We start from the raw sequence: 16082 nt of genomic DNA, 5'->3' as shown, positions 1-16082 counted from the left end.
CAACCCCCCACCCCCACCCCCTGTGTGTGTGTGTGTGTGTGTGTGTGTGTGTGTGTGTGTGTGTGTGTGTGTGTGTGTGTGTGTGTGTGTGTGTGTGTGTGTGTGTGTGTGTGTGTGTGTGTGTGTGTGTGTGTGTGTGTCTCATCCTATTGGTCGGTCGCGCTGCACCTGTTCCAGCCGGAGCGCCTATCGCACGGATCGGCCGCTGTGCTCCAAGATGGCGGCTCCCAGTAACTCCGCTCAACACATCATCGCATCCGAAAGCTAAATATCTCTATCTCTCGACCGTGTGAAAACCCATGAGGGGGCAGAGCAGAGGGAGAAGAGCGGGCCCGAGCTGTCTCCGCTGAAACACGGAAACGGTTTCCCCCTCCTGCGGCGTGTTTATGCGGGGAGGAGCCGGTGTGACGGGGGCTGTGTTATCCGAGTATGGCCACCGAGAACAGGATCAATTTTTGGAGGAGAAACGCAAAGGTTCCCGGAAGGTGGGTTTTCGTTACTCTTAATTTCTTATCGAAACACGACGAGTTATGTTTCTTTAGTAAGTTTCAGAGCATTATCACCGACATTTATTGTTTGTTTGGCCTGAATCAACTCACAATAAAGAAGTGTGCAGGAAAACTAGCTTGAAGCCGTGGACGTCACCGTGTCAACCAGCAGCGTAAACACCCAATAATAATAATAATAGTCGTCAGGTGATAGTTTAGCAGTTGTGTGTGTGTTATTATTACATTCACTCCTCCTGGGGGCTCACTGACATCTCCGCCGTCCTGTGCTGTGAGTGTGTGTCAGTCCGCCGGAGGCAGCTAGACCTCCATCTCTGAGCTCGCCACCGGGCGGAGGTGTCAGCTGTCACAGCCGTGCACCGGCGCCATATGCTGCCTCCGCCTGAGCCAGAGAGACGGAGAGGCAGCCTGCTGGCTCACTGCAGCAATCTCAGACCTGCTATTGTTGAAATCCAAGAGCGGAGTAGTTGAGTCATGCAAGGGCAGAAGTTTAGTGAAACACATCCTCTTTTTTGTGTGGCGGTTTTAATGATGACTAACATCTCATCCTTGAAAGCAGTTGGTTAAACCATAGCTCATCTTTGGTTTACAGGGGGAACACTCATTGCAATGTGGAGATTAGCCTACATGTGTGGTGAAAAAATTGAATTAAGTGGGAGAAAGCACATAGCTAATTGGACCTAAGTTAGTCAAAAGCCCAGATCAGAGGCATTAGTGTATGACCTGGTTATAATCAAATAATAATTTTTATGCTCTTCCAAAAGATTTTAAAAAAAATGTATTTGTTTTTTAATCCAGGCCAGAAATTATATACATCCATGATCTGTACACATTTTGAAACCTTGTTGAGTTGACTTGAGTTAAGTTGAGTACTTTTATTTGTCAGTATCTCTTCTGAAATTTTTCTTATACCACACGTCCAAGACACTTCTAATAACAAAAAACATTACAAAATATAACACAATATAACACCAAACAAACATCAAACAAAATATCACATCAGACAATAACAAAAACATTAGAAAAATATAACACAAGACAAACATCAGCATTGCATTACAAAGAAATAAGATTTGTTTTAATTCAAATAATAATAGATATTCAAGAAGATTCAAGACAACTTAAGTAATCCCTTAAAGGGCAATTCCATTTGGTGGCTCCCACACCACATGCTCATAGCACAAAACACATAACAAAACAGAGAAACAAGGAAAGAAAAGAGAAGTTTAGCAGCTGTGTGCAAAGTCTGCTAGTTACATGTAAGGAATATGAATACATACATAACTTAATTAAAAGTAGGAATTTGAATAAATATCACCATTAAAAGTACATCTCTATATCTCTGAATAAAAAAAAATACATAAAAAGTACACAGTACCCAAATTCACATAGTTTTATTCAGTAGTCAGACAGCAGAGTGAACAAAAGACCTGGACAGACGGTTGCCTCTACTAGCAGGCTGGGCACAACGACGGCCCGAAGGCAACAGTGAAAAATCATTTGCCAAAATGTGCCGAGATGTGTGCAAAATACTATGTGATTTCCTCACTACCTGTTATTCCCATAGAAAACCTCACCCTCTCTGTTTAAGTCCAATAATCTTTGAGCAAGTTTTCACAACACTGTTAAGACTGTTTTTGTCCTTGAGTGACAGGTTGTTAAACCAACAGATAAAAGAATGATGATGCATTTTTGTTTTGGTTCACTTTGAACCGCCTTTTCTAGCAACTTATCTATCTGTGTTTGGATCAGGCCTCCTGAATCACAATTAGGTCACCGAAATGTCTTCCATTGTCATGGTAATGGCTGTTTTTTTTTTTTATTATCAAGATGGTTATTAGGGTCTGTGATGATTACACAATCATTGTCAAACTAATTTTTTAACCATGTTTTGTCAGAGACATGTGAAGATACCTCTGTGACTTGAAGAGAATCATCAGCTAGTCTAGTTTGTGCTCAACAGCCCTTAACGTTAATGCGCCGTAATTATCTCTGGTTATCTGCAGGTATTCACGTATTTCATTTCCTGTTATGTACACATGAATCCCATCATAACACACAAGTTGTTGCTACATAATGTGTTTGTGTCAGCTATGAGGACTGAGGGATCATCCTGCCCTGGCTGCATCCATGTGCCCAGCAGAGCGGGTGGAGCAGGTGGAGCGGGTGGGTGGGAGCCAGGGCAGTGTGTTTGGGTAATCTGAGAGGAGAGGATCTCTAAGGAGAGGGCGTTGCTGCCTTTGTCACACACACACACACACACACTGATCTCTCTCAAACTACGAACGGTGGAAAGGCTGGAAACCCAAACAAAAACATGTGTTTGAACAAGAAAGCGAGCAGCTAACAGTCTTAGCTGTCTGTCCTTGAGCTGCTCCTGATAAAACAAGTCTGACGTTGGTAAACAAGAGACTTTGGCAGTGCCAGATCATCAGCAGGCTCAGTTCTCAGCCACTGGGCTCGCTCGTCAGTTTATTCATGCAAATGACATGAATTAGGTCGACGTCTTTCAGCCTCAGGTGTTAGAAGCCACAGTCTGACACAGAGTCCACATGGTGATACTTATTGCTTGAATGAAATAAGTGAAATATCCGAGTCACTGATGACATTTTGGATAAACAGAGATAATAGATTAAGAGAATAGGCATTGGAAAATATACCTCATCAAAAGGAAAAGTGTGAACATAAATCTCCCAGTAACTTTGGCAAACAGCTGCAAGTCTGAAAAATGAATGGATGATATATAAATATATTATTTATTCACAAGAAAGTAACTGATTTCTGCAATTCCAGCGCTGTGTAAAGGCAGCTCTATCATGACTGTTGAGCATGAAGCAACTGAATCCAATATTCATTAATTTCTTTTTTATGTGTAAAAGTTTGTATATAATGGAGAAGGCTGCGACGAGAGGAGATGAGTGTTTGTTGATAATTGTGGGTCTAGCGCAGATCCCACGCTGTGACTCTCTTCGCTGTGCTTTGTGTCGCCAGAGAGTTGGAAAGAAGCTGAGCATGAAGATTCTCACATCCGCTGAACATAATGCCCGGCACAGGGTGGTGGTGACGAACGTGGGGGCCGCGCAAGCTGTCCCCTAGTTCTGTTCAATACTCAAAAAAAGAAAAAAAAGAAAACTAAAAACAGCACAGTCTAAATAAGACGGGGGTCGGTGGCTCTTTAACTGGAGGGAAGAACTGAGCTGTCATCTTGTTAGAGGCTGTGTGCGTGCTTGTCTCTGCTTCACCAAATGCTCCCTACGCTGTTTTCTAGCTGTGAGAAATCAATCACAAACACGCAAAAATTTGAACTCATATTGATCCCATATTGCAAATGTAAGTTTGCAGACAACCCTCTGCTTGTTCTTTGAAGGGTTTGCTTTTGTTGTTGGAAGTTTAGTTCACACTATCAATCTCCTTTCCTTGTAATAACACTGGACACAATTTGTCATCTGTGGCGCAGCATAAGGACCTGTAACTTTGTGATGTCACAACAAAGTAGTCACCAGAATCAACCGTGTGTTTTTTTTGTTTAGTTTTTTGGTTGTTTGCCTGAAATCTGCTATAGGCTATTTTTTATTTGATCACTTAGATAGTCAGCGAATCAGAAGCACAGCTCAGCTCTCTTCTGATTGGCTTACGCCTGAGAGAGGAGACATAAAACTACACAGATTATTTTTGTTTCTCAAAAAATATATATATATATCTTGAATCAGCACTTAAAGCAGATATCAGTGGAATGTTTTTGTTAATATAAGTCCTAAATAGTCCTATTTTCCGTCAGCAATCACTTACATGAAGTATTTCAGCCTAAACACGAGTCTCTCCGTCACTCTGCTCTGCTGTAACCCGAGGAGAAAATTTTCCTTGTGGGATACAAGTGTTATCCAATGAGGGGAGAGAACGGCATGAAGGGCTGTGTGTGCAGCCAAGGGATGCGCGTGAATGTGGTGACGTAGCACGAGGACTATCGCTCTGACGAGGACCAATTGATGCCTGACAAGGGCGGGGGCTGCTAACTCATGGTGCGTTCAAGGAAACTCGTACTTTGTGTTTTTCCTTCCTGTGAAGTCATACCAGTTCGATCTGGTACGAGTTCACGGGTCGGAAGTTACGAGTGGCCGTTATAGGGAACTTTCACAGACAACAGGACGGTAAAAACACGAGCTACGGGTTACCTGGAACGCTACCAAGTCGTAGTTGTGACTTGAAGCTGTAACTTACGGTTTCAAAAGCCTGCCTTGAACACAGCATTAGCCGAAACGGCCGTGCCGCTGTTATCTGCTTTAAGTTAAAACACAGGAAGATGGGCTCTGTTAAAGGAAATCAACCACATTTACTGACAGAAGACACGCAAGGACAAGACATATGGCTGCCAAACCTTTTTCTGAACAATAATTAATAATTAAGTAGACTTTCTGAAAAGTTGGTCTTTGACTAATACGACTGCCCTGGTCAAAGACTTGGAAGCTGCATGTGTGTGTCTGCACAGAGGTGACAGCATTTCACATCATCCTCTACAGCGTACAGCCAGTTTACGGAGCACAGCACCCGCCCCTCGACCCACGATTGCGACGCACGTGAGTGTGCTCAGCGTAGCTGGACTGCATGGCATCATGTCACCCACGTGGATGTATTTTTATTTGTGTCACTACTGTTTTCAGTCATTTGCTTTGAGGACTTGAACATGTGTGGCTTGCGTGCATGTACTGTACCAGTGTTGACATCTGCATAATGGAGCCTGTTTCAGAGAATTACTTTGTTTTATTGCTTTTTAAAAAAATGTTTCTTGCATTTGCTGTTTGGTGTTATTATTGTTTTGGTGATCTCATCTCCTAAAGTTTGTTGTCTTGTAGCTCCTAGTGCAGCCACGAGTGAGACTGTTGAACTCTTCTGACCTCTGGATCTGTCCTCCCGCAGGTATCCCAAAGACACAAAGCCCAAGTTCAACAATCTCAAGTCTAAAAAGGCCTCAAGCTTCCACGAGTTTGCCCGCAGCACCAACGACGCCTGGGACATCGACGATGAGGAAGACGAGGATTTCCTCGGGACCCCAGCCCCAGTTTCAGGCCTGCACACAACATCCACACAGAACCAGGTAGCTGCAAGTGTTAAAGGGATAGTTCAACATTTTGGCAAATTGGCCCATTGCCATAATCCCTATAGTTTTAGGAGCAGGTTCGTTACCTTTAATTGTCGGTGCAAGCTGTTTTTAGGACGCCGGAGAAGAGCCGTGAGCTGCTTAGAGCTACGCTACGGAAGCTAATGGGAATTCTTGGTTTCCCTCATGAAACTCATCAAATACACAATCCAACAACTCCAAAACGCTCTGGTGGACAAGTTGTGACCTGCACATTCACCACGCTATGAGATAATAACACAACGTTACGAGACGGAGTTGTTTTTGAGGCAAATTCATGCAAAACCACTGATGCGCGTTCCTGTGCGTCCCCTCGAAAACAACTCCATCTCGTAACATTCTGTTATTATCTCATAGCGTGGTGAATGTACAGGTCACAACTTGTCCACCAGAGCGTTTTGGAGTTGTTGGATTGTGTATTTGATGAGTTTGATGAGGGAAACCAAGAAAAGCAAAAAGGCTTTTAAATTTTCAGCCCCGTCGACCTGGAATGATGTGCAGAAGGACTTGAAACTGACACATCTTGTAACTCTGGGTGAATTCAGGTCAATTATAATAGACAGAGAATTGAGCTCAATCGGACTGTGTGATTGCGTTGTTTAATCATGTTTTCCTGAAATGTGTGATTGTATTTTATTTGAGTCTTGTGTGATGTGCAACTGAGCTGTTGTGTGCTGCCGTCTTGGCCAGGTCACTCTTGGAAAAGAGGTTTTTAAATCTCAATGAGTTTTTTACCCGGTTAAATAAAGGATATTTTAAAAAAAATAATTAAAAAAATCCCATTAGCCTCCGTAGCGTAGCTCTGAGCAGCTCGCGGCTCTGCTCCGCCGTTCTAAAAACAGCAGACGTTCTGACGTGTTTCCTTTGCTGTCTCATCAGCAGCAGAACGAGGCGGGTGACACGGACGGCAGGACCTCGCACACGCCGGCCCACCCAGACACTCCCAACCTCCAGGATGTTCAGGAGGACGACGCAGACTGTGAGCACGTCAACGGCAAGGTGGTCAAGTCCAACAGCGAGGCCCACCTGGACTCGCCCTCAGGTACGAGTTAATGTGCTGCAGCATTAAGATCCACTGAGCAGCTTATCAGAGGATTCATAGTGAAGATAATGACGTCACACTGCTGACAGGACGGCTGGGATTATATCAGGCTCTTATCCCCATGTGCACTAAGGTGGTTTCATATGAATGATGAGTCTGATCAAACTACCAGTGAGTTTATTACAAGTGCTATGTATTAGAAGACTGAGTAAAGAGTGATTAAAGCACACATGGATCACTCTTGAATAATACCATATGTCCTGAGCATCAGGCTTTTCATCAGTCCAGCCAACCTGCTGTGAATAGTCACCTGGACCTCTGCTCACAAGACTCCCACTGAGTCTGTGTAAGCAGGAGTGACTCATAAACAATAACACCTCTTAAATCACTACTTGATGTGCTGTTTTATTGTTTTATTTTCATCTGTTTTATTCTATACAGGAAGGACAGCATTTATTTAATTAGTTGTACAAAAACGAAAAAGGAAAAAGGAAAAAAGGAATGGTCTGTGTTGGGTGTGAGTGTTGTTTTGAAGGATCATACCAAAATAAATTAAAGCGATCCCTCAGCTCATAATGATGTTCCTGTGGAATAGATTTTACTAAGTTCATCATCCATGGTTATGCATCCATTTCTATATACTTCATCTGATCTGGTCCATCAGTTCTCCTTTTTAAACAGGAAACATCTCGGAGATAACAGGTGTTAAATAAAGAAGTAACTGGGTCATCTAAAGGGGACATTATATCTCCTGTTTATATGATTGGACTTGCATCTTGTTTTTTTTTGTTTTGTTTTGTTTTACTGATTTTTTATTTGACATAAAACTTTCCTTGTATCCTACAACCTCAACAAACTGAGGAGAGAGAAACAGTTATATTTGCTTGAAGTTCTTTTCTCCTTTTTTTCTTGTTGACTAGATCTTTGTAAATATCAGTATTCTTGTACTTGTACGTCATTTTTCCCATTGTCCAATCCTCATCTTCGTTCCATTAGCCTTGACTAGCTTTCCGCGTTTGTACGAGTACTTTACAAGTGAGAAAAACAACAATACAAAGTACGTTGCATCTTGTTTTGAGAAAAAAAAGTTTGTGACTCAAAGGTTTTTTTATATCACTATATTAACAGATTTGCTTTTTTCTTTTGTTTGGCCCTTTTACAGTTCGCTCAACGCTGCAGAAGCAGCAGTCGCTCCCAGTTCGTCCCATCATCCCGCTGGTGGCTCGCATCTCAGACCAGAACGCGTCAGGAGCGCCGCCCATGACGGTGCGGGAGAAGAGCCGGCTGGACAAGTTCAAGCAGCTGCTCGCCAGCCCAAACACTGATCTAGGTACAGCAGGACACCCAACAGCACATTGACACACTTTGACAGTGTAGACCACACTGATGTGGGGTCTGTCTGAATGCATCAACTTGCATCAGTGAGTCACGTTAGAGTGAATAGGAGGTCTGCTTTCTGACGGTGTTACAGTGAGTTACTGTGTTGCTCTATGTCGTTACAGAGGAACTCCGGAAGCACAGCTGGTCGGGAATTCCAAGAGAAGTCCGGCCGATCACATGGAGACTTCTTTCTGTGAGTCTCCCCTCCTTCTTCTTTCCTGTATCGTCCCAATTGGCCAGGGTACCGTAGATTTGGTTTTCTTAGTTTCTGTGCAGCCAGTTGCAGGCCTTCAACAAAATGCGCACATGCTGTCAAAAAGCCGTGTCCCTCCAGGCAGCCTTATCTGGCTTTTCTCTTATCTCAAATGGTCAGCCTGTTCTGTTCCTCGGAAACCGTCCACGCAATCAGAAAGTGAAGTTTTTTTCCCCTCCTCTGTGTTTTCTCTCCTGTCCCTGGTGTGTGACAGGGCTACCTGCCGGCCAACAAGGAGCGCAGAGAGCTGGTGCTGAGCAGGAAGCGAGAAGAATACTTTGGTTTCATAGAGCAGTATTACCACTCCAGAACAGACGAGCACTATAAAGACACATACAGACAGGTAACGGAGCGGTTGACGTTATCAGGCCTTTTAGACTGCTGCTGCACATCCGTCAAACACCTTATCATTTGCTTGGAGTGAAATCTCAATAATCCTTCCTGTTAGATCCACATCGACATTCCAAGAACCAACCCTCTGATCCCCCTGTTCCAGCAGCCGGTCGTACAAGAGGTAAGAGATTACGTTTACACACAGTGTCTGACTACATAATAATGCTTTATGGGTTCTGGTCCATGTGTAGCTTAGAAATATGTTTTTCTTTGCGGGGGGGGGGGTTATATATATATTTTATTTCACAAAAATGTAAATCATTGATACAAATCCATAGTGATAAACAAATAAATATCATTATGGTATACATGAAAAAATTAAACCAAAAAGGAAGGACAAAAAGAAGATCTTTTTCAAGTGTCCACTGAAATTTCAGGAACATTTTGAAGCATTCTAGATTTAATTGTAAAATAAATAATAATTGGAAAATAAAATCTTTTCCCACCATACTAATATTATTATTCAGGTCTTTTCCTATGAATCGTCTGAGAGATATGTTTGTGTTTGAGTTTGTTTTGGTTCACCACGAGCACGACCCTGGATCAGGAAGCCAGATTAGTGAGGGCATTGATGAACTAATTCGATTTTGGTGGTTCAAAGTCAAAGTCAATGACTCAATGGGTTTGATAGGTCAAAGGTCAACCTTACTGTAACATCATAAAAACTAATTTCCTACTGATATACACTTTCAAAGTCTTTAGTACACATTAATGAGTGTGGTGGTAAACAGGTGCTGGGCTGCAATTCACATCAATCTGTCTCTGGTGCATTCTCCAGGTGGAGGTGCAACACTGAACACTCATCACAGCGCGTCGACAATAATGAGACGCTAATGAGGATGATGTTGTTGAAATCAGGAGAAAATGGTGTTGCACCAATTCAGTGATCTGTTCTCTGTTAGTCAGTTTGCCTGGCTATTCATTTTTTTGATGTTTGTTTTTCAGGCGTTTTTGCCTCTATCAGATGAGGACAGTGGAGATGTGACAGGAAACAGGAGGGAACAGACACACAGTTAAAGAGATAGTTCAACATTTTGGCAAATTGGCCCATTGCCATAATCCCTATAGGTTTGTTACCTTTAATTGTCTGTGCAAGCTAATTTTAGAACGGCAGAGCAGAGCCGCGAGCTCCTCAGAGCTACCCTACGGTGGCTAATGGGATTTCTTGGTTTCCCTCATCAAACTCATCAAATACACAATCCAACAACTCCAAAACACTCTGATGGACAAGTTGTGACCTGCACATTCACCACGCTCTGAGATAATAACGGAACATTATGAGACAGTGTTGTTTTTGAGGTAAATGCAGAGACTGCTTGCCGAAAAACTGCGCACCAGCAGTTTTGCAGGAATTTACCTCGAAAACAATTCCGTCTCATAACGTTCCGTTATTATCTCATAGCGTGGTGAATGTGCAGGTCCCAACTCCGTAGCTTAGCTCTGAGCAGCTTGCGGCTCTGCTCCGCTGTTCTAAAAACAGCTTGCACCGACAATTAAAGGCAACAAAACTATATGGATTATGGCAATGGGCCAATTTGCCAAAATTTTGAACTATCCCTTTAACCGGGGTGGTGCTTAGCTCAGTTAGTAGAGCACCCGCCCCATGTGTTGAGGCTCTATCCTGCGTGTCATTCACCCCTCTCTGCCTCCCATTTCCTGTCTCTCTCTCGACTGTCCTGTACATTAAAGGCAAAAAAGCCCCAAAAAATATACTTTAAAAAGGGTTAAAAAAAACAACAACTATCCCTTTAACCATCAACAAAGGCTACAGGGGCCAGATCCCATATGGGACTTGCTCTCTAAAATGAGCTCTCACTTCATTTTACATGCTGAAACTGTTGTAAAAGCTGAACAAAAGAAACTGTAATTCAAAACCACCGAAAGTGGAAGTTACAAATCATAATGATCGCAGTGTTTTTGCCTTGTACTCTTGTGTTAAAGCTGCTCGTCTACCACTTTGATGTTCCTCAGGTGTTTGAGCGGATCCTCTTTATCTGGGCCATCCGTCACCCGGCCAGCGGCTACGTCCAGGGAATCAACGATCTGGTCACGCCCTTCTTTGTCGTCTTCCTGTCTGAGTTTGTCAGTAAGTTGCCGGAGGGAGAATTCCTGCATGTACTCGCGTCAGCCGGGCGACGGTCTGTTTCATCTCACAGTGTCTGATAGAATCATGTGCAGATCTCGCCCTCTATCCGCGTCCGTGTCATCATCAGTCAGCGTTGTGTGTTGTTGTTGCAGCGGAGGACGTGGAGAACTTTGACGTGGCAGCGCTGCCTCTGGAAACCCAGAGGAACATCGAGGCTGATAGCTTCTGGTGCATGAGCAAGCTGCTGGATGGAATACAGGTCTGCACGGACACAAACACCTCACTGAACATAAAACAATAAAAAATGAGCCAGTTTATTGATTGTATGTTTTGTTTTTTTTCCTTTCAGGACAACTACACCTTTGCCCAGCCTGGGATCCAGAACAAGGTGAAAGCGTTGGAGGAGCTGGTCAGCAGGATAGATGGTAAGTTGGCTCTTTTTCCTGTCGCGTGCTCGGATGTCGTACATGCAGAAAGTGACGGAGGGTCATGACTGTGCGTTCCCTCCCTGTCTCCAGAGGACATTCACAATCATTTCAAGAGGTACGAGGTGGAGTACCTGCAGTTTGCCTTCCGGTGGATGAACAACCTGCTGATGAGGGAGCTGCCACTTCGTTGCACTATCCGTCTCTGGGACACCTACCAGGTAAACTGCCCAGTTCACACTCTGCGAATCTGCTCCCATCACACAGCGTTTGTTGCCGATGCTGATGCTGATGGTCGGTGTTGTGTTCTCCACAGGCTGAAGCAGAGGGTTTCTCCCACTTCCACCTCTACGTCTGCGCTGCTTTCCTCATTGAGTGGCGCAAAGAAATCCTCTCCATGATCGACTTTCAGGTACCACTGCAGCTTTGTCACCGTTCACACACACACACACACACACAGTGCTGACAGACAAGCGCAAGATGTAGATTTATTGTGTAAGAGAGAAAAAAACAGAGTGGAGCCACTTTTCTAAGCCACACTCCTGAATTGAAATACCATAGAATTTTTTGTGTTTAAAAATTGTGCTTTAAAATGCATCTGGCTGACTTGGTGTGGTGTGAAGTCCCATCTTTTAAACCACAGGGGATGATTTCAGGCTTTGTGTGACTGAATTTGATGTGGATATTTGAATTTTCTATGTTTCTCATTTGGAACTTCCCTTCCTAAAAATACATGACTGAGAACAACCTGATAAGACAGCTGAGTCCTGTTTGCTTGAGTGCTCCGTTTACCACAAGTCTCGAATTTTTTGTCTGAATTTTTCACCAGTTCCACTTGAAAAGCCCCATTTTATTTTCTTTTTTCCCTGACTTGAATTCAGAGTTGGGGAAAACACACTAACCCTTTATAAAGAAGGAGGCGTACACTGTGTTCATTCGCTTAGAACTAGTTTGACTAGTACACTTTGTTTTTCAGCAGTTGCTCGGTGTTCAGCACAACATGTGCACTGTAAATGTGTACACTTGATTTTATTGGCTCAGAATTAGATTTCACAAACAACCCCACACACATTGTGTATGTCTGAAATGCTGTTTAAACTCTAGCATCAACCGCAGCCTTTCAAAAATAGCGTCCACCACGTCTTGAAATAAGTTTCTGTTGCTCCTCAGGGCCTCCTCATGCTACTGCAGAACGTTCCCACAATCCACTGGGGGAACGAGGAAGTGGGTCTCCTCCTGGCTGAGGCTTACAGACTGAAGTACATGTTTGCGGACGCACCGAGCCACTACAAGAGATAGAGCCGGGCGCTGCCCCATCACAGCAAACACAGGACTTCTTAAACTTCAGCAGACTGTGGACTGGATGGACTCCCACTGTCTGAAGACACTCTGGACAGAAAGTGTTGCCTCTGAGGCGACCTGGAAGAGACTGATGCGTTCAAATGCAGCTCCAGGAGACCCGCAGGGCGTTATCTCGGAGCCACTAAACTTATCCTGTGAAAACAATGTCCGCCGAGTATCACACACTGAAATTTGGGTTTTGGTGCATCTGTAGAGCTCAGCGAACATGAGACTATATATTTGCAGTGGACGCACTGCATCGCATCAGTGGACTGTTACAGTATGAACAAACCACAGCTATAGCATTTTGGTTCACCTGTACTGTTTTTGGTACCATGCATCATTGATTGTCTCTCAAGCGGAGTGTGCACTCAGAGGTACATGCTGTGATACAAAAAAAAAGGATGATGAATGTTTGTGAAATCATCCTCTTAGTGAAAGATGGTATCTACAGATTCTATTTTTTTGCAGATTTGTTTTAGTAGATGTTTTACAAGGGAAATAATATTCAGTGTAAACCAGGCAACTACAACATTTTGTCTTTGCAAATTGAATTAGTCTGACACTGGACTTTGCGACAGCTAACGTGTGAGTAGATGTATATTTTGGTTCAGGGTTACCAAATCTGCACTGCACAATCAACTCATCTAAGTCTTGAGTTTTAGCCTCAATCAGCGAGTTTAATCAGTTTCTAGCTCTGATATTTTGGTTTGTATGAAGGTAAAAAGGTAGCAGATAACACTCCAAGGCTCTTGGGTTGAGCTTATATATGTATATCAATGGAGGTAAGAATTCAACATTTCCCTGCAGACAAATTGGAGAACTTCTGGTTCATGTCCCAGTTAGTGTGTCGGCTGAAATAGCTCTAATTTTATGTTGGGACAGACGAATCGTAACTTTTTTAGTATATTTTAGACGATTAAAATAAAGTTTTAGTTCGAGCTTGTGGCACAAGATGAGATCAGTAACAACTGTGTTGATTTCACCAAAACTCAGTTTTTATGCATAACAGATGATAGTCTTATGATATTATGATAGTCTGTGAAGTCTAATTAAAAACCTGTGCCCACTGTAAAAAACCACATATAAAAAGTAGTGATGAAAATGTTCAATCCCCTGAGTTTAGCTACTGTATATGTGATATAGTAATTGAAGTATTTTTTTAAATTGAGGAAGTGCCCCTGTCGAAGACGTTTGGTCACACCATCCTACCTGTGGACACAGTGCAGCTCTGAATACATGATGATGCCTTTGTTATGAGCATTTGTAATGTAAAACTCTTAAATGTAACACGGATCAACGCTTTGTCATTAACGCTTGTGTTTTTCTATTTGGTTCAGGTTCAGGTTGGGGTGCTCTCGTGTCTCCTGTGTTTATTTGGAACTGCTTTTTTCTCTGTGCGTGTGCTACTATGACTCATCTACCTTCATTACCGGTGATAATTATGACACAATGTATGTTTGAACAGTAGCCTTTGGTATACTCAGCCATTCCCACCATTAGCTGTGTATTTAGGTTTTTCTTTTTTTGCTTCAGTCATTTGCTTCATGTGGAAATCAGGATTTAACGTCACCGTGGACCAGAGTCCTGGCTGTTTTCCTGGTTATTGTCAACTTCAAGGATTTGATCTTTCAAGAAAAGTCTTAATTCATGTCCAGGGATTATTCAATCCCTCTAAAAAAATGTGGTGGTTTAACCATAGACTGAAGTCTGACTTACTTTATTTCACTATATTCAGTGAATTATGACTGAAGACACTGTGGTACTGGAATAGACCTTTTCCCATTTTCTTTGATTGTCAGTTTTTGCATTATTGAGCCACTTGTAATCTTGTTTTACTCACTTGAACGTGTCATGTTGTGAGTGTTAACGTTACAGTATACCTTCAGCCTTGAGGTAGGTTTGCTTCATTCAGGTGCAACTACTGATCGTCTCCCTACCATGACGGTGTTGTACACTCCACGCTGTGTTCATGTGAAGGTCACGTGTCCTCAGACATGATGTTGATAGCTGAAGGTTGACAAAATGAAAATGTGTTTATTTGTTCCAAAAGTGTTTCTGCAGTGTTTTTTTTTTTTCATCGATAACATGCCAAATCTTTATCTGGCTAATACAATCTGTGCTTCAATAGTCAGTGCTGGCTTCAGCCTTTAAAGGAATAATTATTAAATTATTACAGTACCTGCTGTATATTAACTTTCTGTTTATATTAAACGATTGTTATACAAGTGCCAGAATGAGTTTTTGTTTTGATGTGCGTGTACTGGCTGTTTTTCCTGCTTTTATTTCAGGGGAAAAAAATCAAAAATCAAAATAAATAAATTAAAAGGTAATAAAAAAAAGATACTTATTATGGTAATGATAAAATCAAATACAAATAATAGTATAATAAATAAAGTGTGCTAGTCAGATGCATAAATTAATACAATAAAAGTAAAAAAAAAAAAAAAAACCCATTATAGCCCAATTTCAATGTTATGTTTTTTGAAGATGTTATTGTCTTTATATAGCTGCATTTCTTTGTTTATTTAAGCCAATTTACAGTTATGAATGTAAAACTTTGCAAATGATATAATGACATTGATGATAAAATACTCTTATTTGTCTTGACAATCAAGAAACCAAAAAAATACGTTTTCCAGTTCATTTTAAAGTTAAACTCACACCAAGACACTGTATTCAGTATATCCACATAGCCTACAACCTCAACACCATCATTATTATTAGAGTGGTCAAATGAGTTAAGTTTGTTTACATCAGCTCTTCTGTAGATAATAATTCTCCTGATAACAGGACAGATTATTCTAAACAGGAAATATGTTGCCATGGATGAAGTGAGTTGAGCTGTGAGCTTCAACTTGAGCCTCCTTTTACTTCCTTTAGCCCATGTTTGTTTATTTTTGGAAAATGAACTACACCAATACTGTCTTTGAAGCACTGGGCATACAGACAACTGTGAAGAGCTCCTTATTTTTTCTTTGATTTATGGATGATTATTTGTAATGATGCTACCATGTCTCTGTGTTCAACTTTGACTGAAACATTTCTCAGATTTTTGACACACAAAAAATGTTTTTGGTACAAAATGCCAGTTCTGGATGTTGACACAAGGTCAAATTAGAATGCCTCTCAGATTTGTATTTTTTGTTTTTTTGATTGATTTCTTTTTTTTTTTTTTACATCTCAAGGAACAGGTGCACATGAGAAAAAAAAACATACATTGGCTACATACATACATACATATATGTCTATAAAGAATATATAATACATAAACAAAGACAATTCAACTAGAATATAGGATAAACTAAAATAAACAAAGGCTAGGAGTTCTTCTGTAAATCATATTTATCAATAGGCTAATACTAAACAGTTTAATTGCATTTTTCTTTTTCATAAGATTGAGGGCTTTTATGAAATGAAGAAATTCGTTATGAAGCATGTAAAACCTAGAAGTCGGTTTTTAGAAATTTGCATATGTATGTAAAATTTACCCAGGATGAGAATGATGTTGATGAGAAAGTC

At 41.7% G+C, this 16082-nt stretch overlaps 1 protein-coding gene across 4 annotated transcripts; it reads left to right on the top strand.

Annotated features, from left to right (window-relative positions):
- Positions 1-192: 192 nt before the first annotated feature.
- On the top strand, positions 193-14800 carry tbc1d22b (TBC1 domain family, member 22B). 4 transcript variants are annotated; one of them, XM_085781034.1, is made up of 14 exons: positions 193-485; positions 5024-5080; positions 5421-5598; positions 6523-6682; positions 7845-8012; positions 8185-8255; positions 8530-8658; positions 8764-8829; positions 10680-10794; positions 10947-11053; positions 11144-11219; positions 11313-11440; positions 11536-11631; positions 12390-14800. In XM_085781034.1, the coding sequence occupies exons 1-14, from the start codon at positions 430-432 to the stop codon at positions 12516-12518; spliced, it is 1536 nt and encodes a 511-aa protein (XP_085637160.1). In that variant the 5' UTR covers positions 193-429; the 3' UTR covers positions 12519-14800. The 4 variants fall into 4 exon arrangements, with proteins under 4 accessions (XP_085637160.1, XP_085637159.1, XP_085637163.1 ...); XM_085781033.1 differs by having other exon boundaries at positions 6520-6682; XM_085781037.1 differs by lacking the exon at positions 5024-5080.
- Positions 14801-16082: the final 1282 nt, after the last annotated feature.

This window comes from Trachurus japonicus, chromosome 7 (assembly GCF_045865225.1).
Source record: "Trachurus japonicus isolate A0001 chromosome 7, Traja_1.0".
NCBI lineage: Eukaryota > Metazoa > Chordata > Actinopteri > Carangiformes > Carangidae > Trachurus > Trachurus japonicus.
This window is presented reverse-complemented; position numbering and strand designations above follow the sequence as displayed.

What these genes read in the sequence shown, in the direction of transcription:
- tbc1d22b (XM_085781033.1), top strand. Translation starts at nt 430, where the DNA reads ATGGCCACCGAGAACAGGATCAATTTTTGGAGGAGAAACGCAAAGGTT. An exon ending in CAACATCCACACAGAACCAG is followed by an intron (nt 5,599 to 6,519) that starts GTAGCTGCAAGT and finishes CTGTCTCATCAG; the next exon opens with CAGCAGAACGAGGCGGGTGA. An exon ending in TCTCCATGATCGACTTTCAG is followed by an intron (nt 11,632 to 12,389) that starts GTACCACTGCAG and finishes GTTGCTCCTCAG; the next exon opens with GGCCTCCTCATGCTACTGCA.